The sequence below is a fragment of the Sycon ciliatum genome, chromosome 9 (assembly GCF_964019385.1).
Source record: "Sycon ciliatum chromosome 9, ocSycCili1.1, whole genome shotgun sequence".
NCBI lineage: Eukaryota > Metazoa > Porifera > Calcarea > Leucosolenida > Sycettidae > Sycon > Sycon ciliatum.
This window is the reverse complement of record NC_088651.1, coordinates 12,387,788-12,415,694: the sequence shown is the minus strand read 5'-3', so window position 1 is coordinate 12,415,694 and position 27,907 is coordinate 12,387,788. Positions and strand designations below refer to the sequence as shown.

Here is a 27,907-nt window from a genome sequence, read left to right as displayed (position 1 = left end):
TACCCATCTCCCAACTTGCCCTACCCATCTTCCCTCCCGCTCTACCCATCTCCCAACTTGCCCTACCCATCTTCCCTCCCGCTCTACCCATCTGAATGTCAGCACTATGCACAGGTGTAATGGCATACGCCTTTGTTGCCAGTGTGCGTAATCACACTAACACTCTGATTTTGCTGCTTCTTGCTGTTTTCATTCTCGCCATGTCAGATGTTCTGTGACGCCGACGGCAACAACCTACACGGACGTCAACATCTGAGTCTGGAAGACTTCGAGGCTCTGTACCCACGAATTCCAGCTATTCAGGTAGGGAACGGTCTTGTGCGAGTGGATAGTTTGCCTGCTTTCCGGCTGTAATCTCTCTTGGTCAGAGTGTTGCATGAGCCGTGAAGAGTTTGGACGTTGTGAAATAAGACGCGTATTTTGCGCACAATGGCTGTGGGTGTGTGAGGATGCGACTACAGTCAACTTCGCTTATAACGACACTCGGCGGGGCATCAGAAAAGTGTCCTTATTCGCGAAGTGTCGTTATACCCGAAGTCCCATTATATGTATTACAGTTGGATGGGACTTTGCTCTGGGCATGGAAATTCTGTCGTTATTCGCGAATTGTCGTTATATCCGAAGTCGTTATTAGCGAAGTTGACTGTATGTACATGTATGTGTGTGTGTGTGTGTGTGTGTGTGTGTGTGTGTGTGTGTGTGTGTGTGGTGTGCATTTGTTTGTATGTGTGTGCACGCGCAGGCGCGTATGTGTGTGTGAAATCACCTATGTGTATGTATTAGCGAGAGCGAGGTGTGCATACACGTCCGTAATGGATTTTGATGCTTTATACTTGAAATGTCACCACCTTTCGTGTTTGTGTGTTTGTGTTGTGTGTTCCACTCCGGTTGGCAGACCGTTCACCTGTCTCATCAGATTCGTGACACCCAGTACATTGACCTCAGACCCTACCTCAACCCCATGCCATACACTGTCACCGAGGTAAGTGTCATAGATGCTGACTGTTTTCCTGTGTGCGTGTGTGTGCACGCGTATTCGTACGTTTACGTACTGTCTGAACTGATGTCCCAGATGCTATTGCTGCAGTGCAACAGTGCGAACGCGGTTTACATGTCTCGTAAAAATGATGAACCCGTTGCGGAATGTTTACATTTTCACATTTTGGACCCTCAGTTCAGTGTTCTAGAACTTAGTAGAAGTAGCCAGTTCCCGCTGAGTTTGTCATCTGAGCATTGGTGGTTCAGTGGTAGAATCCTCGCCTGCCACGCGGGGGGCCCGGGTTCGATTCCCGGCCAATGCAGGTTTTTTTCCTTTGGGAGAGTTTTCTTCAGCCCTGAGATGTTGTCATCCACTGGTGTGCTAGTGCTTACCAGGTGACATCCCAGCAAGCAATGAGTATTTTTTTGTCTTTTGAGATTTTAGAATTTCTTTGCCAATGACTGTATTGGGAAAACTGGCATGGGATCAAGCAGGGAGTTCTCACGTTACAACTTCAGGAGGGGCATGTTGAAAGAGGCAAGAAAGGGAGAGATAGGGAGGATACCGGCTTAGTACCATTCACAGGACTATGGTCCGGGCTGGGGTAGATGGCCGTCCATCATCCGTGTCGTCGTGCGCATGGGTCCCATGGTTACGCCTGTATCCGAGGTAGTCTTGTCGCCTGTCCAGCTCTTGTTTCAGCTCTTTCGTTTGACTTTCCCTGTGTCATGCTGTGTGCGCAGAAAAACACGATGCACCACGTGTTCAAGCCGTTCCGTGCTCTGGGACTAAGGCACATTGTTGTTGTGGACGAGCATTTCCGAGTAAGTATTTTTTTAGGTTTTTTTACCGTATCTTCCGGAGTATAAGGGCACGTTTGGTTGGTACGAACTAGAACAGGATTCACCAGAACAGCGCGTTTGGTTGGGACTGCACCTGTTCTGGGTCGGCCAAAACATGTTCTGCTTGCTTCGGCCTCGAGGCCGGAGCAGACCAAGCAGTTTCACTTTTTCACAGTGAAACCTGGCGGGAACATCGATTTTGGTCCCGAATGATCACGTGCATACGCTTTTGGGTTGGACTCGTTGTACCGTACAAAGTGACCATGGTGACCCATACACATTATGAAGAATGCACCAAGTTTGGCACATTTTTTCACAAAAAAATGTGCTCTGTTTCCGGAGTACCGTTTGGTTGCCATGAGGCTGCTCCATGTGCACCAGCTGTTCGATCCTGTTCTAGATCGTACCAACCGAACGCACCCCAAGCCACACCTTGAACACTCGAAATCCACCCCTAAAAATTGGGTGTGCCTTAGAATCCGCTGATCAAATTAATGGTGATAAATGGGGTCTGTATTTCGTGGCAAGAAAATGGGGGTGCAGCTTATACTCCTGTGCAGCAAAACACTGATGTGTGAGTAGACAAGGTTTGAACTGTACCGCAAAGACTCGGCTCGTGAAATGGCTCTGCATTCCTCTGTTGTTCGTCTTCATTGCATGCAGGTTGTTGGAATCGTGACGCGCAAAGACCTGTCCCGCTATCGTGAAGTCCACGGACTACACTCCGACGGACGTATCATGCGCTTGGAAGTGCTGTAGGCCATGACCTGCGCGCTATCTCCTGATGACGCTGATGATGATGTAGTGATGATGTCATTGAGTAGGCAGTACATTGCTGTGTGTACTGTTGCCCCGGCTACAACGTGCCAGTGGCTAGCCATGACTGCGACATGATGCTGTTGCCGTGACGTTCAGACTATGTACAGCGCTGCTGTGTGCAATGTCACCCTCGGTGATGTCTTCCCCGCTGATAAGACAGACAAATGCTTTGTTGTGAAATGTGTTTGCTTGCAAGAGATTCTTGACTTGAGAATCTGTGCGCCGCTTCCTTCGCATATATCTTCTTCCGTAATGATGTGTGAAGTACTTATATCTGTGGAGTGTGATTATTCTGCTGTCAGATGATCCCCTTGAGAATCTTTACCCCTGTCCTGTTTTGTCTTGCTAAAACCCATGTCAATATTTTTTGCAAAGATTCCTATGCAAATATTTAAAACTGTAGAAAACACAATCTATAGATAGATATACCCGTTGTTATGGCAACCATGTCGCCATGCGTTCATAGCTTCTGCCCAATCCCCCTCTGGAGTCCAGTCTGCTGAATGTGTTGTGCTAGGATACGTTTCGAGCGGTGGAAGGCTCTGTATCTGCTGATTATTCCTTTCCTTGTCCATTGCTGGTGAGCGGAAACATTGGTCATAGTGTGTTTTCTTCAGATGTTTCTATTTATTCTATCTGACGGTGTGATCCATTACGCGTATCTCCTTGTCTTTTGGAAAACATGCATAACAAGTACATTGTATTTTGTGTGTGTGTGTGTGTGCGCGCGCGCGCGCGTGCGTGTGCGTATATTTTGTCATCGAAGCTACTTTGTGTGTTTGTGTGATAACAATCACTGCTGGGGCCCAGGAGTATATGCATTCTTATTTGGTTTGCGAGTGTTTCTTCTCCGGTAGAATTTTGCGGCTTGTTTTCTCCTTCCTCATACAGAAACAGTTCAGCCATCAGCAAGCCAAGAAGAAAACACTTGCTGAACTCTGATTGGCCGAGCGCGGTCTACCAATCATTTCAGGTGTGAAGTGCAGAGCCAGAATGGGCTATAAAAGTAATCATTCCAGGAGGGGATGGTGGTCGGGGTTTGGGATGGCCAGTTTTAGATTCTTCTTTCTTCTCCAGTAGAATTTTGTGGCTTGTTTTCTCCTTAATCCTTAAACTAAGTTAAAGAATCTATACAGAAACAACAAGAGTTCAGCCATCAGCAAGCCAAGAAGAAAACACTTCTTCTCCAGGAAGAATAGTCCGGCTTAGTTCTCCTTCCTCATGCAGAAACATTTTCTTCTTTCTTCTCCGGTAGAATGTTGTGGCTTGTTTTCTCCTTCCTCATACAGAAACAACGAGAGTTCAGCCATCAGCAAGCCAAGAAGAAAACACTTCTTCTCCAGGAAGAATAGTCCGGCTTGGTTCTCCTTCCTCATACAGAAACATTTTCTTCTTTCTTCTCCGGTAGAATGTTGTGGCTTGTTTTCTTCTTCCTCATACAGAAACAACGAGAGTTCAGCCATCAGCAAGCCAAGAAGAAAACACTTCTTCTCCGGCTTGGTTATCCTTCCTCATACAGAAACAACAAGAGAGACCGACATTTTTGATTGTTTTCTCCAGGTCATGCAGAAACAACAAGAGAGACATTTTAGATTTTCTTCTCCAGGAAGAATATTCCGGCTTGGTTCTCCTTCCTCATGCAGAAACAACAAGAGAAACAGACAAACAAAAAGAGAGAAAATGTTAGATTTTCTGCTCCATGTAGAATATTCCATCTTGTTTCTCGTTCCTCATGCAGAAACAACAAGAGAGAAATGTTAGATTTTCTTCTCCAGGTAGAAGATTCCGGCTTGTTTCTCCTTCCTCATGCACAAACCACAAGAGTTCAGCATGGTAAAACGGGCCTGATGTTTTTACTTTTGACACAGCCCTACTGGAAAACAGGTGAATGCTGAGGAAGTCATCGCCCTCTTGATTGCTATGCAGGAAAGAAAGACTGTTACCATTTCTGACTTATCCCCAGACGTGAGCTCCCATAGCTCAGTCGGTTAGAGCGTCGTGCTAATAACGCGAATGTCGCAGGTTCGAGCCCTGCTGGGAGCACGCTATTTTTTTTTCTACGTTCGATCCTCGAGCTAGTGAATGTCGCAGGTTCGAGCCCTGCTGGGAGCACGCTCTTTTTTTTCTACGTTCGATCCTCGAGCTAGTGAATGTCGCAGGTTCGAGCCCTGCTGGGAGCACGCTCTTTTTTTCTTCGTTCGATCCTCGAGCTAGTTTTTTTGAATTCTTTATTCTCAAGATGGCACCATCGCCAGTAAGAGTACCGATAGTTATCGTCAAGATTGTCTCAAACAAGAGCGCATCATGCCATGGCCTATATGGATTGTTGTGGTTGGTGCTGCATTGTTCGGTCTTCACAGTAAAACCTGGTGTAAGCGACCTCTCGTTTTAGCGAACACCTGCTTTTAACGACCGTTTTTCCAAGCACGGACAGTTCTACACAGACGCCGTGGGACCTGGTTCTAAAGACCACCTGGCTTTAACGACCGCTTTTCCTTGCACCGTGGGGTGGTCGCTTAAGGGGGCAGCCTACCCATAAATTTCGGCATTCAATTGACCGTAACTTTGGTGTTTCTCAATGGATTTGAGTGAAATTTTGACCACACACTCCTGCCACTATGCTGGCCCTCAGGACATGATTTACAAGTTCTTGCGCCTCACTGACAGGCTTTCCAGGCCGAAAACACTCAAATTTCCGGCATAGTGCCACGGTGTGCGAGCCACCCAGGAGCCACACAAATGCATTTTCAATTTTTTCACATTTTCGTGCTCATTCTGTTCGTGCGCGGGACCCAAACCTAGAACAAGTCCAGAAGCAGCCATGGGTGATGGGGTAGGGCCCCTCAACGAGGCCCTGGTATCTGTCACAACGGAACGAGTGGGCGTTCTCTCACACACTCCCACAGACCAAAGTCAATTTTTGAATTTTTTTAAGGTTTAGCACGTGCTACGAGGTCGTACCTTTGATACAACATCCAGTGCTGGGACGTCCACAGCAAGCCATTTCCACAGCGCTGCACACCAAATCCAGGATACCCTCAGAAACCGGCAAAGACTACCACTCACGTGTCACTGCTGCCTAGTACTGAATCCTACCTGACTTCTTGACACGACTCAAACTTGCCAAAGTCACTAAATCAACGTCAACTACAATAATCAAGCCACGTATCTGCAACGTCACGAGGGTGCTGGCAAAAGTCCTGCTGCACGGCGGCGAGCTTCGCCCGCCGCCGTGCAGCCCAATACGTGGCTCAAAAACCTGATTTTTTGGACTTGGAGCAAAATTCTGCACACTTTCACGTGTTTCCATGATACGACAAGTTGCGCACGGTCTGCTCACATTCAAATACAGTGCTGCCAACAAATGACAGCATGCAACAAAAAAATCTTTCCTTGCAAGGGCACATTTTCGGCCATAAGTCTTGAACGGCCAGTCAGATCGGGACACAATTTTCAGAGAATTTGCAGCTATTCATGCTCTTTCAACTGACGTAGCACTCAATATGAATTGACAAATTCGATTTTTCAGCGAATTTTTGGGTAGTCTGCCACCTTAAACCAGGTTTTACAGTACATACTTCTTCTTCACCAGGTGAAGACAGACGGTGCTGCCTCCGTCTCAGGACTCACTTGCAAAACCGGGCAACACTCACTGACTGGTTCCCCTCTTTTCTGAGTCAGTTCCTGAGCCATGACCGCTTCTGTCTGTGATTTCTGCTTTTCTTTCCAGCCATCCACGGCACTCGTGGTTATAAGGATTGATGACACGCAATCATTTGGCTCCACGTGCAGCATCACAACAGAATGACACAATGACATACATGTATGTCCGGTGTCGACTGGCGTTTGCATTGTTGCGGTCGGTGATCATGTGCATCCGCGGTGCCCGATGATCGTCATATCACCGTCCTGTGAATGCATTGCGAGAGTTGGCAATCTCGGAGGGCCGGCTGTGAGGTTTTGGAGACGATGGTGGTCAGGACAGTGCCCTTGTATTTTCCTGGTTTTTTGGTGTTTTTTGTTTTTTTCTCGTTTTTTGGCATTTTTTCACACATACAATTGTTTTCATTTTTTGGTGTTGTGTTCTAATCATTCGCCATGCCACTGTCAATTGTATTCTGTTTGCCCGTAAAAGAGGCCTTTATATAATTATCACAACAGGATAGAACGTGCACTATCAACTAGGGAGACAGCACGAAATCATCCTGCCACCTGAAACGATGTGTGTTTCGACTCCGGGTGTGGAACTGGAAGTTCTTCTTGATCCGTGATCTAGGAAATGTCGAATCACGATTAATGATACGTCAGTTATGCAATAATTAATTGTGGCCTTGACCTGCAAACCCAGGCGTGGCCCAGACAACAAAGGCAAAAGCGGTATTACATTATGAATCCGAGCCACAAGGAGGACACATTTAGCTGCAAGCATTCCTAGACCTACCTGTCGACAAGCATGAGTATAACGTAAAAACGATGATTTATAGAGCTCGTCGTGTGCTTTATTTTATAATCGTTGGTTTTACAGTATACTCGTACCCGACTCATGCATGTTGACAGGAAATGCTTATACTTACAGCTACATTGTTTTTTGTTTGCTTTTTTTTTTTACCACTTCCTGACTATTTCCTCTAATTTCTTCTCCAGTGCAGCAGTGTAGTCTCCAGTGCAGCAGTGTAGTCTCCAGTGCAGCAGTGTAGTCTCCAGTACAGCAGTGCAGTCCCCAATACAGCAGTGTAGTCTCCAATACAGCAGTGTAGTCTCCAGTACAGCAGTGCAGTCTCCAGTGCAGCAGTGCAGTCTCCAATATAGCAGTGCAGTCTCCAGTGCAGCAGTGCAGTCTCCAGTGCAGCAGTGCAGTCTCCAATACAGCAGTGCAGTCTCCAGTACAGCAGTGCAGTCTCCAGTGCAGCAGTGCAGTCTCCAATATAGCAGTGCAGTCTCCAGTGCAGCAGTGCAGTCTCCAGTGCAGCAGTGCAGTCTCCAGTGCAGCAGTGTAGTCTCCAATACAGCAGTGCAGTCTCCAGTACAGCAGTGCAGTCTCCAGTACAGCAGTGCAGTCTCCAGTACAGCAGTGCAGTCTCCAGTGCAGCAGTGCAGTCTCCAATATAGCAGTGCAGTCTCCAGTGCAGCAGTGCAGTCTCCAGTGCAGCAGTGCAGTCTCCAATACAGCAGTGCAGTCTCCAGTACAGCAGTGTAGTCTCCAGTGCAGCAGTGCAGTGCAGTGTATTGTGTATTGCATTTTAAACCGTTGTGTTAATAAAATATTCAGGAAGACAGCTATATTGTCCTCCTTTTTTTTAGGAATGGTTTTGCTCCCACACTGGAGCTCGCGCTATTCCGCCGACTTGACTAGTGATGGTAGTCGTGAGTCAGTCAAGTGTCAGTCAAGTCGGCGGAATAGCGCCAGCTCCAGTGTGGGAGCAAAACCACTCCTAAAAAACATCATCGCCGAAGTCGCAACCACTATTATCGCATTGTCCTTCTTGTGGCTGTAGTGTAAAGCCGCTGGCTCCAAAACGTTTGTTTACATTATGACTGGTAATCTTTGCAGAAAGACCCATTATTTCGACGATCGTGGTACACCAGTATGAGAAACAGCCAGCTGTGTTATGCTTCAGCAGCATTCTACCCAAGCCTCACAGCTCAGCTTCTCGACCGTTTGGGGAAGACCAGCAAGGCTGGAGTCAGAGCTGTGTTTCAGCTCCCACGTCAACACCGACCGCACGTCTTATTTCTAGATTAAATATTTCTCTACTAATCCATCATTTTAAGCTCAATATTGTTGCTTTTGTCCATAGATGCCTTGCCTCCAGTGCAAGCATGCTATTTTCGCCTTTCTTTCTGTTGATCGCTGAACCTGATCTTGAGCAAAGCACACGCCGTGTTACACGTGGCCAGGTCTCAAGTCTTCTCCAAATTCCATTTGTTCGTGGACCAGCATCTCGAGCGTCCATGCAATTCGTGGGCAGCGTGTATTGGAACAGGCTTCCGGCAAATATTCGTTGCCATGAAGATATTCTGGGTTTCAAAGCCCTGCTGTGCCCAGATATGTGTTCTTGACACGCTTTCTCTGTCTTGACTCATTCGTCAGACATATGCATTTTGATCTTTTGGCTTGGTCTCTAATCGACTAACTGACTTTTCTCCTCAAATACCTCAACTTCTCTATTTCTATTTCATACATCTGCTTCGTATATTCCTTACTCTTTTCTTTCTATCTTTTTCTTTTCTTTCCCTTGTCATGTAATCACTGTCACTCACATACAAAATACCGTCATAAAATATAAAACACAAGTTGTTCTCATCTTTTTCTATTTCTTGTTTTTTTTAACATGTTCATTCACATTCTTCATCATTTGTGAGAACTAGACCTGGTCTAGTGAGAAGGCATTCTACTGCCTGTAATTCTGGTGAAGTAAAATAAAGTAACAACAACATAGCCATTGGCGGACTATGCTCGGCCAATCGTCAAATTATGCTTTTGATTATGCCACAATTATGCCAACAAATATGCTGAATTATGCTGAATTATGCTCGGTTCCATTATGTATTCACGCTGTACATAGAGGATTGAAAACCACACATACACACACGGCCATGCTCTAAGCATAATTTTTGTCTAAACCGAAAGATTATGCCGACCTTACACGTTGGAATCCGTATATTATGCCAGAGCATAATAATTTGACGATATCCCAAGATTATGCCAAATATTATGTATAGAATAAACACCGATGTCGTAGTGTTTATGGGAATATAAATACTGCTATAAAAACCGAGGCGTAGCCGAGGTTTTTATAGACAGTGTTTATATTCCCATAAACACAAGACAGAGGTGTTTATTCTATTTATACCTAGCTTCGGTTTTGGCCTGAAATACTGGTCCGAAATAGCTATTTTAGTATCCCAGTATACAATAGTATACTATTATGTGTAGGTAGTATTGCGTGTTCCAGACCTAAGACCTTTCTTTCAACCAACATCTGCATCAACACCCTGGTGGCTGGGTGATCAAGATAGGTGCTTGGGAATCTTATGGTTGCAGGTTCGATTCCTGCTGAAACTTCTTTCTTCTCTTCAATTTTTTTCTTTTTCAATTGGAGAGAAAATTTCTAAGTCCCTTGAAAGTTGAAAAGTTACAACCTCTAAGTGGGTAATATAGCAAAGTATATACCCCAAGTTAAAGTGGTGAATATGGAGATATATTCACCAGTTATAGATCACAGGAATTAGTGGGGGTTAATATGAGCTGGGTATAAGTATAGATTATAGACCGGTTAGGAGGTCTATACAGGATATATAGACCGAGTAAAAGACCGAGGTCCCCCGAGGTCTTTTACGAGGTCTATATATCCTGTATAGACCAACTATGAGGTCTATAATCTATTTATCGTGTTCTCCACGCAATAGTTTCTCTCCATATACGACATATCCTTGTAATTCTAGTATTATACTATAGCCTATACCGCATTGTACGGCAGTGCAGGATCAAGGTCAATGTTTAAATTAGGTTCAGCATCGGTAGCACAGTGGCTGGGTGGTAAGGAAGAGTGACTGAGATTCACATGGTTGTGGGTTCGAATCCCATCTTGTGTATTTCTGCTTTCTTCAAAAATTCCTTTTTCCAAGTTGGAGAGAAAATTTCTAAGTCCAAGAAGTTCTAAGGAGTCAAATATAAGTAGTCAAATATATCGTGTATTTGACTAAGCAGTCAAATACGCGATATATTTGACCGCTTAGGTATCAGGGAAATTAGTGGGGTCAAATACTAAGAAGGCGATAAGCCGGCATAATCCGCCAAGGGCTATGACAAGGAGTCGTAACTGGGGTATTAAAAAAAACCTCTGCAGGTTTTCTGACAAAGCTGTATTATGCCCCTAAGCATAATTTTTGTCTAAACCGAAAGATTATGCCGACCTTACACGTTGGAATCCATATTATGCCGGAGCATAATTTTTTGACGAAATCCCAAGATTATGCCAAATATTATGCCAGCATAATCCGCCAAGGGCTACAACAACAACAATAGCGAGGGCCGAGGGGTCCCTGATCTAGCAGCTTTCTTGGCCATAGTTACAGTTAGAGGGGATGACTCATGTGCGACTACATAACGTTAGCAGGGCTGCTCTTGCTATTGTTGGTTTGATTGGATTCGCGAACATTGCGCAACGACTCTATTGTGATATTTTCCTGATCAGCTCGACCCATCAACGTTTTTGGCCACTAAATATACATTTCCTACTTCTTGTTCCTATATTATGCGAACAATGGGTGGATAAAGGGTAAACGAGGCTTTCTTGTTACTCTTGCTTATATCAGCTGACTCGTCTGTCCCTTTCAAAGAAGCTACAGTAAAACCTGGTGTAAGCGACCTCTCGTTTTAGCGACCACCTGCTTTTAACGACCATTTCCCCCATGCACAGACAGTTCTACACAGACACTGTGGGACCTGGTTCTAAAGACCTCCTGGCTTTAACGACCGCTTTTCCTTGCACCGTGGGGTGGTCGCTTACACCAGGTTTTACTGAACATTGCGCGGGTACAGTAACACTCAATGAAATCCGATCGAGTCACTCCAGTACTCGCCACCGGGCGTTGTGCAGCCCTGGACCTGCGAACACTGGGCTACGAAATGGGGCAAGGCGAACACCTGTTACCTGACCCACAGTCACAGGACCGGATTTCATCGAGCAGCACAGTACAATCATGCACAATTTATTATGACTAGTCTGGTTTACAATGTACGTAAAGCCTGACTGACACTAGGCCTTTGCGGATAGTGCCAACAGAAAAATTGGCAGAATTCGGTACTTTTTCTGGTATGTTTCATGCATGTTTGGTATGTGGATAAAGAAATGGAGCAGAATTCGAGGAATTGCCCGCCATAACTTATGCATAAGGTTTGTATGGTTCCGCTGATTTCACTGCTTTTCCAGCAGAATCTGCCACCTTTTCGAGCATTATCCGCCAATGCCTAACTGACATTGACACTGACTCAGAGTGGGTTGGCCAGGGAGCTAAGTTACAGGCTGCAGGCTTACCGCCCCGGCAGCAATGGGCCAGCCCCCATGGGCCATCCCCTGCCACTGCGCCCACTCGCTGATGGAGCCGTACTACACAATCATGTACATGTAGCCTAGGCTGTGCATCCAGACTCTGAAGTCTTGAATTGACTCGCACAGTACAAGACTCGCACAGTACAAGACTCGCACAGTACAAGACTCGCACAGTACAAGACTTAGTAACAATCATACTCAGAGTCATACAGAGTGACTGACTACTATTCTTAGCAACTTGACGCACGCCCGCGCCCTAAACTAAAGTGACACAAAGCTGCCATTTCTCCGCTGTAGAGGCCCGGGTGGGATTAGGGAAAGTCTCTGCGCGCGCTGCCTTGCACTGGGCATGTATGCTTATCGCGTCCTCTGACCCGCGGCAGGCTGGAATCTCGGGATGTTGACAAAGATCTTCTCCGTGTTGTTGACTGTTGCCAGTGTTGGTGTCGGCTGTCTCGACTGGCGGCTGTCCGGGCCGCTGCATACACGTGTCAAGAACACGCATTACACAATGCAGTCATCGTGCGTAGGGACTGATGTCACAGGGATGTGATGTGATGTGAAGGCGCCGAGTTCGAGTCCAGGACGCTGCAGACTGCAGTGAAAGAGGCCTGTCGTCTGCACTGGTCTGGAAGTGCGGGAGAGCTACAGTCATGTACGTGCTAGCACCCTGGTCCTGTCTGGAGTCTGCTACGCGTCGTGGTGTCCAGCCAGACCAGTGCATACAGATTACAGTGCAGGTCTGCAAAGTTCATCGTGCCAACCGAGAAGCAGCTACGTGTACATAATGTGCATGACTGATTGTACTGTGTCTCTAACTCCTAAGAAAGAAAGAACAATGGCCGGTATCGCCAGCAGGACACCTACAATGGAGACCTAATCCAAGGCGACTCATCACAATCATTGTAGCCATGCACGCCACGTACACTGTCCGCGGAATATCACGAACCAAACAAGAACGTGCGCAGTGAAGGCCAAACGCGGACTTCATTGAAACTCCCGGACCAGGGAAGGGAGCTTTCCTTACCAAACTAACCAATAGTCAATACGACCGATTAGTAGTGAAATACATCTACATGCGTATGTCACATGTATATTCCACAAACTGTACAACACCGGCTGATGGTGAAACTACGAAGTTGAAAAGCCTAGAGGTTAGTTCCACGCAGCACGCACGACTGCTGACGCGTACAACAAACACGAATCACAACACAACGACTAAACGCCCTTCAAAGAAAGATCAGTTCATTAGAACGCACAATATGAGATATGCTGTGATCTAGACGCGGCGGCTGGAGTGGACGAATAATTATGAACTAAGCGTGCTGTGTGCTGTAGGCCTGTGAATCAGTGCGATGGAAAGGTGTTAAAAGCGAAGTAGAGGTCTAGAGCGGAATGAGCTATTGTGCTACTCATGGTCGTGCAAATATACAGAGGCAATCAAATGAAGCTGCGACATGGAATGCTGTGTGCGAAACTCCTAAAACAGAATTGGCCCAGTCCAGACTGGGGTTCGTCAAGGTTCAAGAATCCAGAAGAAATAGTCCAGTGGGAGTAATGGGAGGATCTCAACAGCGTCCTGGCACAAATCTAAACAACACAAACGGCCTACATGTAGCCAGCACTGCAACTAATGAATGAAACGCGCATAGGCAATGCACAGTGGTAGCTAGATCTGCCTAACGACTATTGGTTTGGAGAAATGCGGAACGAACCTGTACTACTAATGCTAATAATGTCGGTGAGACGCTTGCTAAATGATAAATTACTTTAATTAAGTAGTTGTGTTCGGAGCCAGCCCACCTTCAATTATTGCTGGTCGGAGTGTTCCGCACGGGCGCTCGCTTCCCTCTCCTTCAGGCTGCTTCTTCTTCTTGCCAATCTTGGCCCGCGGGTGTGAGTTTTTTCATGTTTCTTCTGGTGGTCAGATCGCATAAAGCGTTTGTCGCAACCCGGATACGTACATGGGTACTTCTTCTCACCCGTGTGAGTGCGCGAGTGACGGGTTAACTCGTCCGACCTGGCGAACGCCTTGGTACACCCGTCTTGGGCGCAGCGGTACGGCTTCTCACCCGTGTGCGACCGAATGTGGGCGTTCAGGTGCGACCTCTTCTTGTACTTTTTGTTGCACCCTGCCTCCGTGCAGTGGTGGGTCGTAGCTTCGGCAGCCCTTCTCCGACCAGGTTTTCGTGCTGCCTTGCTGTACGTCGCTTGGCCGGGCGACCCAATGCTGCCCGCGTACTCACTGGCCGTGAAATAATCCGACGTAGGGTCGGCGTCAGGGTCGACGTGGGTCTTGCCGATAGCGCACTGAACAACGGGAGAACTGTCCTCCACAGAGGTCACGGACTCCGGTGGAGACGGGAACTGGGCATAGTGCTGCTCGCGGGCTATCTCAGACACGGCCAACAGCGCGGCCATTGCCGGCGTCTGCCCATTGAGCCCGTCGGCGATCTCCTGTGCCCGATTCATGTCCTTCTCCGACAACTGGACGCCATCTCCGGGCTTCGTGCTGTGGGGACTGGTGGTACTGGCCATATACTGAACTGGAGTAGTGGCCGGTGAGGGGGTTGGGCAGACTACTTGAAATTGGTGCCAGAGCGCGATCGGAACAAACGGATCATTCGGATGTAGACCGATAGCCGGATCCATTGTCGCGTAGTCAGAGAAGAGCGAAAACAAGGACTCAAGCAGACCAACTGCACTAGCAAGAAAGATCTCGACTGTTAGTGCAAACCTAACGCACATACACGTATCAGAGCTAGAGAATCAACGATCCGTTCTCGATGAAACCACTGTGGACACTGAGAGATTCTTGTGCAGCAGGAGCCTTGATATGGTAGGTACTAGTACTAGCAGTGAGCCAGCGGGCCCGGTGAATACTGGCTGCTGAGTGCTGTCAGTGATGAGCTGTATCTATCAGTAGTACTAGTACTGCAGTGCTGGCTAGCGGGCAAGGCTACGATGTTCGGCCGTGCCCGTACTGGCCGTAGCTCGATTTGCCTTTGTCCCTGTACTGACCTATGCGCTGCTCTGCGATTACTCACAGTTGAATGACAGAATGATGACGGAACCACGGAGTAATGCTAGTCTGTACGACTCTTTAGCTTTGCGTTCCCTGGACTGGTTGGAGTCGCTAGTCGCACAGTACTTGTAGTCAGTAGGTCTTCTCAGCAGGATTGCGGGGCTTAGTAGATGTACAGTTGTCCTTAGTAGTAGTACAGTCATCTACTGTCGTGGACATGGAAATCCGGTCGCACGTCTAGCGGCCCCAGGGCGCTGGCCATGCAGCCGTGGATAAGCGCGTACACACTTGGATGTTTATGCGTTGCATGCAGCGCGCTGATTGCATCGGATCAACATACACACTGCACGCAGCGGTCTGTAGCTCTACGCGCTGAGGGTGCCGGCCCCGGTCAATCGACTGGATTTCCATGTCCGCTACATTAGTACTGCACTAAAATTTATTATTATTATAAGACACTGTACCTGCTTAGTGGTCTGTACTGTAGACCGATCGCTGCTTTAGCCATACTTATGCTATCAAGTGTGTGGGTCGCACATTTTCTAATCAAGCCACAAGTCCTATACAATCGTGTAAGATGCAACTGCACGGTACCCAACCTCATCTCGGCTAGGTTCATGGAGGTGACACGTAATTTCCTGAGGCTTCGGTCCATTGACGGCATGTTCCTGGCGCCTGATTTGTACGTCTTGTCATTTACGCGGCACGCTTGGCAGCCGCTTTTTCTTATCCGTCGGCCGCGTTAAGCCTACAGCAGTTCAACACATACACATACACGCACATGACACAGCGCCAATGATTATGAATATTTATTGTACTCTTTTGTTAGAGCAGTAGCAGTGGGAAGGTCTACGGGGTGGGGGGGGGGAGAGGACTCAGAGGAAGTTTGTGGACAACGTAAGCTTCGCACGCACTACGCGAAGGCCTTTCAAAGGTTAAGACCGCTGATTACTCGAGGAGCTGCTAGCACTTAAAAAGTTAAAACCCTTCCACTCCCAGGGCCATAATTCTACTTGTTCCCGCCATGCGCCAAGTAACAAGCTGAGGCGTGCTGACCCCGCGACCCCAATCTACGCGGCGGTCCGCGATTTACTACTTCATTATTTGACTCACCATGGACGGAATTTCTCCATCTTGGTCTCATCATCGGCAAGCTACAGATCCCCTCTCTCCAAATCGTGCAACATCATGCCGTCACCAGTAGATCTACGTGCGTAGGCCACTGCGACGTGTTGTATTGTATTGTATTTTGTTATTTTACTTGGGCTTTCCCAACGACGTGTGGAACACGTAATCAACCAGTGTTTGGTCTGGGTCTGCTTAGTACCATGTAGTATAGACTCGCACACCGGACCACCATGATGACGAACTATCCTACGTCCGTAGTTGGAAATGATTACGAACTATCCTACGTCCGTAGTTGGAAAGCGTAGTGTTCTTTCTACCTTTCACTACCGTTCACTACCTTTCCTCGTCGTGTGATCCACCCACACAAGTACCCGCGTGTAGTACAGTCGTGTGCTAACATGACTGTGTGTGTGTGTGTGTGTCCCCACGTGACCAATTTGGCAGTGAGCAAGTACAAGTACAAGTGTGCGTGTGTGTGTGCGTATGTGTGTGTGTGTGTGTGTGTGTGTGTGCGTATGTGTGTGTGTGTAGTGGGTGATACCTCTGCTGCGCTGGCAGTGGTAGAGGCCTGGGTACCGTCTTAGCGTGCACGAGCTGTATCAGTGACGGGATTATTGACTTGAACTCGCTGCTGTTTATCTAAGTAGGTACATGTATATACATGATTATGCTGTTGTGGTTTTGTTTTGCGTGTTTTTGTGTGTTTTTGCCTTTTTTATTTCTAGAACTTTGAGTTGAAGTTTTTTGGAACACTTGGGAAAACATGATTCATTGTGTTTATTTTGCCCGTAAAGGAGGCTGTTGACTAACATGACTGTGGTATCGTGTGTGCGTGGAGTTCAGTGCTGTAGTCAACGACTGCTGCTACATGTATATACAACTATTATGTCATGTACGCTACTTGTATGTAATTAAATAATTTTAAAATGGTTGACGACACTGAGCTACCGTACTAGTACTAGTACATGCACCAGTGTAGTAGGCGCATGCGTGCTGTCGATCTGGTTACCCTGGTTACCCCAGCAAGTGTGGGGTACGCACCGTGCGATCCGGCTCAACGCTGGAGACCTTCAAAGCTGAACCTACATGTATACCATACACAATCGGTCATTGACTAGCTCATGACTGTACCTGTTGTAGTCCTTGCTAAATACCTGAAACTGTAGCTAATGCCAAGTAATGCAATGTTTGACAATGGATCCGTACTATTGATCTCCAGCTGACTATCACTTCCAGTGCATACACACCTTATCTCTTCGCTGCCTTGTTATTGGGAAGAGATTCCCGTTTGGATTTGCGAAAGACCACAAAAGTTATCATCATGTCTTAGGGTCTGCTGGGAATACACAGTACAGTCATTGTCATCTTGGCGATGTCCTCCGTGTGACGTAGATGAGGAATGCAGGGGGTCAATTCACATGGTGCTAGTCTTCATCCAGTTCATTTAGATTCAGATTCTCTAAAGTTGCCATAAGAGTCACATCTGGCTGCGGCCAACTACCCTTCACTTTGTGTGTTGTCGCTATTGCTGTCTATGTCTCTGTGTATGCCAGTATATGTGGAGCGAGAACATCTGTGGGTACACATCCAGTACATTTGCCAAGGAAGCTAAAGTAAGAACATGTAAAAACACGTACATGTAGCTTCGGTAGGGCCTCGTACAAAACGCCGAATTTGATGGGCTAATCAATTATGTTACTGGTGGATGTGCAAAGACCCGTTTCTGGTACATGCGTCACTAGCGACTGCTGAGGTTGCATCGTCTATGCGAACTACGGCCAAGTACGGGTTACCAGGCCTAGTACTCAGTACTAGTAGTAGTTCTTAGACCCACGTGATAGTAGTTTCATGACGTCTAGTCTGACTACTGTCTTCTTGTACCTACTACCTACTAGTACTAGATGTAAATGCCGTTTTCACACAGCCTTTGTGAAAACGGCACCTTTGTCAAAGGTTCAAATGAGAGGTCCAACGTGCACTTACACAGATAGAGTAAAACCTGTCACAACCGACCACCCGCCCCGGGCCCTGGGGCCAAAAAAGCAAAAAAAGCAGTTTTTACAGTGGCATGTGCAATGTGGAAGCCGTGTGAGATTCACTTCCATTTTAGCTGTGTGCGTTTGCATACTTTGCACCCTGCTTGGTTTGTGCGGTTGGTCTGCATACAGTGTGCGGTTCTTCTACTTCACTCTTCAGTCTAGTAGTAGTAGTAGTAGTAGTAGTAGTAGGAGTGCTGCGTCTCGAGCTCCTGCCTCATCGGTTGAGCCTCGCTTCGCTTGGTCTTTCCCCATTTCCCAATGTAGTCTACAGTTAGATTTTGAGGTTTGCGCTGCGCCATCATACGTAGACCCGGGTGCTCGAATGAGACACAGGGTACCAAAACAGAAACACCCTGAAATTGTACCTAAACTTGTTCCGATTTCGTTTAGTTTTCACAAATACTATCAACATACGGCCTGCTAACGATATGCCAAATTTCAGCGCTGCCCGGTAAACGGTTTTTGAAATACTCGCGACCCACTTTTTGCTGGGTCCTTGATTCGAGGATGTGGGTCTCCTGTACGGTGCTGCCAAAGACCTGCTGAATCTGCGGCTCCACTCACCATCTTGCTCTCAAAAACGAAGTAGTAAGTTACTACTACCTGCCCTCAACTGCCACACCAAGCGTAGACGATGGTAGACCCATGTGCTTGAATCGGAGACGATCTGACGAGTTTGCTGTTTCTGATTCGAGCACCCAATTTTCAAATAAAAAATCCGAAGGAAATACGACCATTTTACTGCGTACTGTAGCTCGTGTTGTAGCGCACCGAGGTTCTGAATTCCTGCTGAGTGGGTCAAGCCAGACTCCCTTCCCTGTTCTAGCGCCTCTCCAAAAGTATATTCTGACATTGTTGAGATTTACAGATGAGAAATTTCACACCTGTCAAATCGTTTCTGATTCGAGCACCCGGGTCTACGAACATGTACAGTAAGATCGGGCGCCGAAGAACACCTCGCCGAAGAACACCCAGGCTGGAAAACCGGCAAAATTTAAGAACAGTCCAGGCTAGAATTATCAGATTTAAGAACACTAGATCTACATTGTACGTAGATCTACATTGTACATGTATGGAAGGTGAGTACATGTCATGTACACGTGTAAACAGTAACTGCTACATGTACAGTCATTCCCATTTACGACACCCACTACTACATTGCACTACATGTACGTATGGTCATGTACATGTACATGACAAACGTCATGACGTCACTCGACTCGCCGCGCGCGTGTGAATAAGAACGGTCTGGCTAGAATCAAAAATTTACGAACTTTCCTAGGCTGCGCTCGAGCCCCTGCGTTCTTCGGCGCCCGATCTTACTGTACAGTAAAACCTGGTGTAAGCGACCTCTCGTTTTAGCGACCACCTGCTTTTAACGACCATTTTCCATTAAATTTTCGAACACACAGACACTGTGGGACCTGGTTCTAAAGACCACCTGGCTTTAACGACCGCTTTTCCTTGCACCGTGGGGTGGTTGCTTAGACCAGGTTTTACTGTATCGACAATCTACAGTAGGTAGTGTAATGTTGCTTGAGATACTGTGTTCTTCTGTCGGCGCTGGGACAGCAGCACAGTTCAATAACATTCTTTTTTAAATAACTTTTTTCTTCCCCTGTGGCCACTTCCTTTTACTGGATTAGATGCCGCTGATTGCCTTATTACATTAACGTGCAGGCCTGTCAGTACCTGTATTGTGCTTCTGTGAGTTTGGCTCTTTTTTAGAACTTTGTGTTGAAAATGTGTCGAACACTTGGCAAAAAACCTGATAATACGGCACCTTCTTTGGTAGTAGCTAGTCCAAGCACGTATTGTAGCCGACTGAGCATCGGTCAATAGTACAAAATACAGTAAAACCTGTAACTAAAGACCACCGTGACTAGCGACCAGCCTGGTACTACCGACCACTTGGCCAGGCACGGACGGTCTCACATTCAAAAATCACTGTGACTAGCGACTACCTGCTGAACGCGACCAGCGACCGCCTTTTCTTGTCCCAAAGACGATTTTTGACCCGTAACTAGCGACCGCGATGTAGGAAATCAAATGTTGCTCGAAGCTCCTTCTTGAAATTTTGCTGATTTTCCATGGTCCTGAAAGGAATCTTTCGGTACTACAGCTGAACAATATGTACGCAGGCCATTTTGACTGTGGAGTCCGTGTGGACTGCAATACACCTGTCAGAATTTCAAGCGCTGTCAAGAATAAACATGATACATGTAATTATGAAACGTCTTGGAGAGCGCATCGAAAGCGCTCTCTGCTCGATGTTACTACTCGGAGGAGAGACGAAGACTGAGCGGCTCTGTCACCCCAGTCATACAAACGAATCTCCACGTAAGCTTAATAATAATAATGTGGAAAAGAAAAGGACATATGGATACGAGTTAAGAGTAACTCTCCATCACTGTAACATGATACTATATACAGTCAGAAAGTGCAATAACTAGGCACAAAACTGACTGACTGTATACTGTATAACTGACTGACTGTATATAGTATCATGTTACAGTGATGGAGAGTTACTCTTAACTCGTATCCATAATTATGTCCTTTTCTTTTCCACATTTATTTATGGCTCAACATCCCAGTTTCAAATAATAATAATAATAAATTAAAATAATAAATAATAATAATAATAATAATGGTGAATAAAAGAAGAAAAGTAATGGTCAAGACGGAGAAGCATGGGAGGGACAGGATGGGATCTACTAGTATATATGGTCACACGGTGCAAACCTCTAACTAACGACCACCTGCTACTAAAGACCGCTTTTGCTGGCACCAAGGGGTGGTCGGTAGTCACAGGTTTTACTGTAGCACAAAACATGTCCATGTGCATTACAATAATATTACCTTCGTCTTCGCCAATCCGTGCTGGGGTCTCCGCCGCGGCAGGACAAACTCTGGCATCCTTGGGAGGCGCTAGCCAACTCTCAACAGCGTCAAGCACCCAAAGCTAATATCGAAAAGTGTTTTTGTTGTTGTTGGCAAGCAGCTACCAGTACATTGTACATACAACCGAGGTTGATATAAGAACTTCGTTGAAGCGGTAAACACTATTTTTCCTGACCGGCCAGCCAGTACAGCATGTGTAGTGCTAGAGAAGTTGTAGTCAATTTTATGAAGAGGATGCACTTTCAAGCATTCCCCAACTCATAACTTCAGAAAAAGAACACTGGAGCTCGTTGGAGCTCCTTATGTGTGGGTTTACCGCGTGCTATTCGATCTACTCCCGCTATCATTCACCGCCATCATTCACAACTCGCACCTTTTTGCGCGCCCTCAGCCGTTAGCTAGCACCTTTCCAGGGGACTATAATAATAATTATGGTCTGTGCTGTGCTGTGCTGTGTGTGTGTGTGTGTGTGTGCGTGAAAAAAGTGGCGGTCAATTCATCAGCCTTGTAAGCTGTTGAATGGTGTAATCCCAGCACAAGTTGCTATGTCTAACATAGCTGTTCGCTATCATCGCTTCCGCGATGGGCATGTCTGAGGTCTGAGGTGTGCGTGTGTGTGTGTGTGTTATGAAGGTGTGAGTAATATCCACTCGGTCGCACATCATACTGCAAATGCGCCATGCAACGACGTGTCACGTCAGTCTACACAGCCATGAATGATGGAGCTACTCACGTCCAATAATAATATTGGAGACTGGAGTGCTACACCTACTCTAGACTGCAGTCTGTAGTGTACAATGTATGTGTGATAGCTCATCCACTGCCGCTAGATCCACTCAGTCAGCAGTAACACGGAGACTCCCTCGATTTTTTTACTAAGGCCACAGCTTCCAATCATGACATGCAATTTAGGCTATTAGGCCTGTGGAGAATCCATAAATACAAAATTAATAAAATACAAAATGTGGCACGCTAGCTGTTAGGTTTCTGCGAAACTAACGTGTTAGTGTTACTTCATTGGCCAGTGCTTGACCTCCACTGGATCTAGAATATTGGCCCCTGTATCAAAGCATGCAGAAAAAGCAGGCTGTTTCATTATTGTACTAGGAAGGACTTATGGTGAAAAAGGAGAAGAACAAAATGTTGCGAGTTATGACTAACTGTCCACCAACGTAACCAGATCTTATACAGCCAGCGAGTGCGACGAAATAGCATAAAACTGACAAGAACCTTTTTAAGAAAGGGTTTGCTCCCCACACTATTCCGCCGACCTTTTTCATCATAATTTAATTGGCTCACGATCCGAATTGCGAAAAGACTTACAATGTAGGTAAACCTTTCACACATGTGAAACAGCCGTGCTCCGTCGCTAGCTACTGTTATCGCCCTTTTCGTCCGCTCTTGATTGCGCGAAAACACACGTGGAAGTTATGGATTTGGAAAAGATACTGCATGGCGATCAACACATTGAACAGTATACTACTCGGTACTATACTAGTAGTGTTTTTCCCGTCGGCCACTGAGGCTGGACTGTGTGTACTTCGTCTTGGGCGTTGGGGGGTGAGACATGGGGAACCTACCGAACAGGGGTGTGACTGTAATCACCGCGTGAGCCCGACTCTCTGCACTCACTAGGGAGTACAACAGCTCGCTAGACTCGACTCTACCGAATGTCGATGACCCGTACCTACTGAAGATCTGGTGAGCTGCTGCAGAAAACGAAACTAGCGAATACTGAATAGGTGAAGCTGATGATGAGGATCTTGCGTACGTCATCAGATCCATGAGGTTTCGCAGCAACCATTACCTGCGTGCTATGTCACTGCTAAGCTGCATACTGCGGCAGTGTGTCACTGTGTGTGTGCGTGTGGATTGAAGTGCTAGCATGCTGCCGCCACAGCGTCCGTCATTGGAGTGACGATAGTGCAGTGCTGTAGTCTTGACTCTTGACTGGACTTGCCGGTACATACCCTTTGATCGGCAATACAATACTGGCTATGGTGCTTGGTAGTTTACGAGCCCAACTATCTCTCCCAATCTGAAAAATCCACACAAAATCCCTGCGATGATGCGGCCCTTCTTCCACACAGGTGGTAGTAAAAGACTGGCCTCAATTATTATTATTATTATTATTATTAACTTTTATTTTACTAGGGTGTTTCCCACAGACCTATGAATTGCAGAGTAATAGTTTGTTTTGCGACCTCCTGACATGTCCACGTATGTTATACCACCTTTATAAAGTTTAGATGCAAACTCCCATTGAACGTCAACAGAGAGTTCAAGTAGTTCAAGCATCTCAATATAGCTTTTTTCTAGAATCCCGTAGGACTCATCACTACATGTAGCTTCATTTGTAATGAGTTGTGAGCAACATTATTTATTTTAATTTTATTTTTATTACAACATCTCAAGACTCGGTGGAAACACCGGCCAATGTTAAGAGAGTACACTAGTGGGTGATTGCCAACCACGGCGATAAATAAAAATAAGCCTCATACCTCATGCCTCATACTCAATCACTGCAATTATTTCGACCGCTCCCTCTGTATAACTATCTCCCTGATTTCAATTGCCTCCCATCAACGTTTCGCGGTAGTATACATGTATCACCAACTCCGTTTTAGTCATGACACGTCATCCCTATAATCTGCTCGTGCACGAGCCACGCTCACCCGAACACCATACTGGGGCCTAGTGTGCGCACTTGCCTGCTAATCATGAAGTACGTACATGTACATGTACATGTATAAGAGAACATCGGTTGGTGCACATCCAGTGCATTTGCAGATTTTCGTGCTTCTCTTGCGACGGGCGTATACATACATACATACATACATACATACATACATACATACATACATACATACATACATACATACATACATACATACATACATACATTCATTGGCCGAAACAGTCTGGCTGTTTGCATCATTGAGTACATGCATGTACATGTATAATCGAGAGTTGAAAATAGGGGTCAGTGGGTAATGCCGGCATTAGATGTATACCCGTACCGGTATATTGAGCATCACATGGGATTTTAAATTTCGAGGTTAAGGACATTATCCCTGCGTGACTGTAATGCTCCTAAGTAACTGCACCAGGAGTCCAGGATACGTTTACAATTATTAGCCATTTTGCGATCCTATTACGATTCCGATCATCTTTCGAATGTTATATCCCGCAATCATGTTTGATGTGTCATACTAATTATCCCTGAGCACTCTGTGAGCATTACACATGTATGCTTCTTTATAGTCAGCACACGAAGCACAGAAGCTACAATTGTTTTTCGACTAGGCCTTTCATTCCATTACTCTTCAGGTCGAATACAATGGTGATTAACAAGGTAGTAAGCAAGTCCTTATAACCGGCACTTTTGGCGGGCAGAGCATTGACAAAAATACCACTTGAAAAATAGCGCTAGCTTCTTTATAGTTCATTACAGAAGCATTATGTAAAGCATTTTAAATAGTGAAAAGCCGAGCATTACCTCCTGACCCCTAGCAGAAAACCCTCTACGTGATGTACATGTATATGTACAGTGAAACCTGTCTAGACGACCGCGCAAGGGAACTTCGAAAGTGTGGTCTCTGTTACCAGGTGGTCTCCTTATCCAGGGTCATTTGACTGGATATAGCTTCCCTTGGTCCTGGCTGTAGTGGTCTTCTGGATCAGGTGGTCTCCTTATCCGAGTGGTCGCCTTGACAGGTTTTACTGTAAATAGGTCTTGTACATCTCAGTTTATTATCTCTCATTGGGCCACAGGCCATCGCGAGAATAAAGTTATGAAACAACTCCAAACCTGTAGCTATATTGGCCAAAGATAAACAACATTACATTGCATTGCATTAGGCCTTGACGGATTATGCTAATATTTTCGTGAAATTATGCTTTTCGCATTGCTGAAAAAATTGCAGAATTATGCTATTTTTATGCTAAAAGTTATCATATTATGCTGCATTATGCTCACATAATATATTATGCTGCTACATGCTAATGATTCTGTGCAAAATAACAAGGGAATTTTTGTAGAGGGCATTGTACTGTAGTAGCAAAAGTTCAACGGGCTCAACACACCGTCCGACCTACATGTAGCTACGACCATCACTGATTGTAGTGGACTGGACATGTTATCAAGGGAGTCGTAAACCTACAACTAACTTCCTAGTGCATCTACTTGTACTTGAAGAACATGTACAACTGTATGGAATTTGATGCGAACAGGCGGATTATTCCAATTTTATGCGATTCGTATGCAATTTGCCTCGAATTATGCGATTATTCGATTTTGGTAGGAATTATGCGAAAAATTATGCTAGCATAATCCGTCAAGGCCTACATTGCATTTGAACTGCGCGTATGTGCGGTGACAACGCGAATGTGCGTCGCGCGTTTTTTTTGTAACGCGGCTTCGTGCTTCATTTTCAACATGTACATGTGTACTTGTACTCGCACAACGCGTTCGGTTAGCTCCTCAGGGAGCCCTTGCCTTGGCCGAAATGAAACATCGTGCATGCAATGGATCATGTATGGATGATCGAAGTCACTTTGCAAGGGTAAAAGACGTCAGTTGTCAGGTGACGATCATCTTCAGTCTGTCGTGTCAGGCCATCGACTTTGATGGAGTCCATGGAATAGGAATCCTATCATTGACGATGTGTCATGCCCGGTGTCATTCGTCTTGTGACGCGCCCTGCGACTTTCCCGGCTTCCCGGTCGTGGTTCTGCAGAGAAACTGCTCAGCGCTGGACGTGTGTGCATGCACATGACTGTACATGTGCCGGGTGTAGTGTTTCTAGACTATGCACACTGTACTGGTTTTTAGTGTAATGACTGGCATGGCCAAGGACAACTCAGAATGAGCTGGTTCAATGCAGGAAAGTACACGACAGTAATGCGGAAACTCTGCCCGTACCTTGGGCCTGTGGCGTGGTGGTCGTCAGAGACGCACACGATGACGACAAACGCCTCGGCTCTACCCCGTGAGTTAAGCTCCCCTCCACGTGCCGTCCTGCGTTTCGTTGGCCGGTTCGGGGAAAGTAGATGTTGCGCTTCGGTGCGTTTGTATCCTGCACCATTGCAAGTGAACTCGTGACGCACAAGAATGTCGAAACTTCCCTGGCCATGCCTTTCTGAGTTGGCAGAAAGGCGTTCGAGGTGTGATCGCATCCCGGAGCCTGCCGCCTCGCCTCTTTGTTGCAGGTCGGGAATTTGTAGGTGTGGGCCGTTTCCCTCTACGGATCTAGCTACGAACAGTGATAAAAAAGTGAAGGTCTCACGTACAGGTACACGTACTGGGACACGTACTGGTACACGTACTGGTACGTCTTCAATACAACCGGCAACTATTGACGAGTGTTGTTATTGTTATTGGTTGTTAAAACACATCCACCACACACACACACGCGCGCACACCATTGGACCATTGGACGCCCATCGAAGGAGGCGATGATAGCGATGCTACAGCAGAAGCCATAGCAGCTTGTGCTGGGATTGCATCATTCAACAGCTTGCAAGGCTGAAGAATTGACCGCCACTATTCAGCCTGGTCTACACCACACAGCTATGCGCGCACACACAGGCACACATACACACGCGCGCACACACACACACACCGCGCGGCGCGCTATAATAAGGCATGGTGGTGGCCGGGCAGAGGTGAAAACGTTCCGGTTGTCTTTCTTGGCACAGACAGTTCAGCTTCAGTGCTAGATGTTTGTTATCATTGTGTGTCGTATAGTATCGCAGTAAGGAACATAATCATGCTCAGCGAGGCTAGAGCAGTTGAGGACAGTGGAGTCCTTGGCACAGCTGGACCAGGATCGGATATGTCCGTGTAGTCGTGGGCGTGGAAGGCCAATGAATGGGGCGGTGGTTGCATGCCGCATGTCACCTACATGTAGGAGGGAGCCCTGCACTCCCTGGCACTATGGCTCCAGCTCTGCGGGCCAACCCACCGCTGTTCTGCGGGCCAACCCACCGCTGCTCTGCTGCTAGTGCTGGCGCATACAGTGCTTACCTACATGTAATGATGTACATGTATGTTTAGGGACTACCACTACTACTACTAGTACTTGTATTGTTGTCGTGTGGACTGGGTGTTGCTGCTGCTGCTTCACTCATGATGATGCATCAGCCTAGGCTTCTAGTTCTGTGAAGGCCGGGTGCAGTGCACGGACCTACAAACAGTATCTGTTTATGTACATGTGTACATGTGTACATGTGTACATGACGTGTATGGTGCGTGAGGGTACGGGTGAGCCTGCTTTCAATTCAAGATCACGTACTTGATATTCTTTGTCTGGGCTTAGCCTAGATTGCAACACAGAGCCAAAACAACACAGAATCCTTCATGATGGCACGTAACGACATTGAATAGTAATTTGTTTGCCGATAAAAGAGACTTCCGAAAGACGTTCCAGGAAAGACTTGGTGCTACAAACTGACACTGGCTGGGAGGATGGCAGTGAACACGACGTGCCAACACGGAAATGTGTCTTACGTTCGAACACAGAACGCCTGGCCAGTGTCAGCACCACGGAGCAATTGCAAAAGCACTTGCACCACGGGTCTGCGGACCACGCAACAGCAACGCGCAACATGCTTATTCAGTCCGTGTCACGGAGTCTCCAATACGTTGCAGCTTGACGGCGTACATGAACGTTAAGAGGGGAGAGGGGGGGGGGGAGAAGAAGAAGAGTATCAGGAACACAATCCAGTGATGAATTACACGTTTCTTTTATGAGTCCGACTGTCGGATGTGCACTGCACAAATGCAGAGAGGTTGAAAGAGGCGTCATGTCAAAGTCATGCGGAATTGTGCGCGTCTCTTGTTCACGAAGCACCGTACTGTACGGGGAAGAGCTTAAATCTGCTCCACCCACGCTATATACCAGCATACAGTCAGTTGCCTGAGTTGCAGAGTATAACGTTGGACTGGCACAAATCAAGGAATAGAAATGACTTAGTTTTTTTCTTCAGACTTTTCCCGTTTGTGTCTTTCCCTCAAACTAGTCAAGACTTAGTATACGTCACAGGTAGGGGGGGGGGGGGGCGGCGGCGGGTATTGGGATCCGGGAGATTAACACCCATCTCACTTCCAGAAGTGT

The 27,907-nt window shown here is 46.6% G+C and overlaps 1 protein-coding gene, 1 long non-coding RNA gene and 2 other non-coding genes across 5 annotated transcripts in view; 3 read left to right on the top strand and 1 right to left on the bottom strand.

Moving 5' to 3' along the window:
* LOC135824866 (H(+)/Cl(-) exchange transporter 7-like) overlaps positions 1 to 3,336 on the top strand; it is a 37,039-nt gene extending 33,703 nt beyond the window's left edge. For both annotated transcript variants that reach the window (XM_065337593.1, XM_065337592.1), the window contains 4 exons: positions 208 to 303; positions 896 to 982; positions 1,723 to 1,803; positions 2,485 to 3,336. In XM_065337593.1, the coding sequence (XP_065193665.1) occupies positions 208 to 303; positions 896 to 982; positions 1,723 to 1,803; positions 2,485 to 2,580 (360 nt within the window). In that variant the 3' untranslated portion in view covers positions 2,581 to 3,336. The remainder of the gene's footprint in view (positions 1 to 207; positions 304 to 895; positions 983 to 1,722; positions 1,804 to 2,484) is intronic.
* On the top strand, positions 1,231 to 1,301 carry Trnag-gcc (transfer RNA glycine (anticodon GCC)). The gene has a single exon. It is a non-coding gene; the product is annotated as a tRNA-Gly (tRNA).
* A 453-nt stretch (positions 3,337 to 3,789) lies between the features above and the next one.
* On the bottom strand, positions 3,790 to 21,084 carry LOC135825288 (uncharacterized). Its single transcript, XR_010555051.1, has 3 exons — positions 20,748 to 21,084; positions 15,321 to 15,469; positions 3,790 to 4,007 (listed from the first exon to the last, which is right to left on the bottom strand). It is a non-coding gene; the product is annotated as an uncharacterized LOC135825288 (long non-coding RNA).
* Positions 4,610 to 4,683, top strand: Trnai-aau (transfer RNA isoleucine (anticodon AAU)). The gene has a single exon. It is a non-coding gene; the product is annotated as a tRNA-Ile (tRNA).
* Positions 21,085 to 27,907: the final 6,823 nt, after the last annotated feature.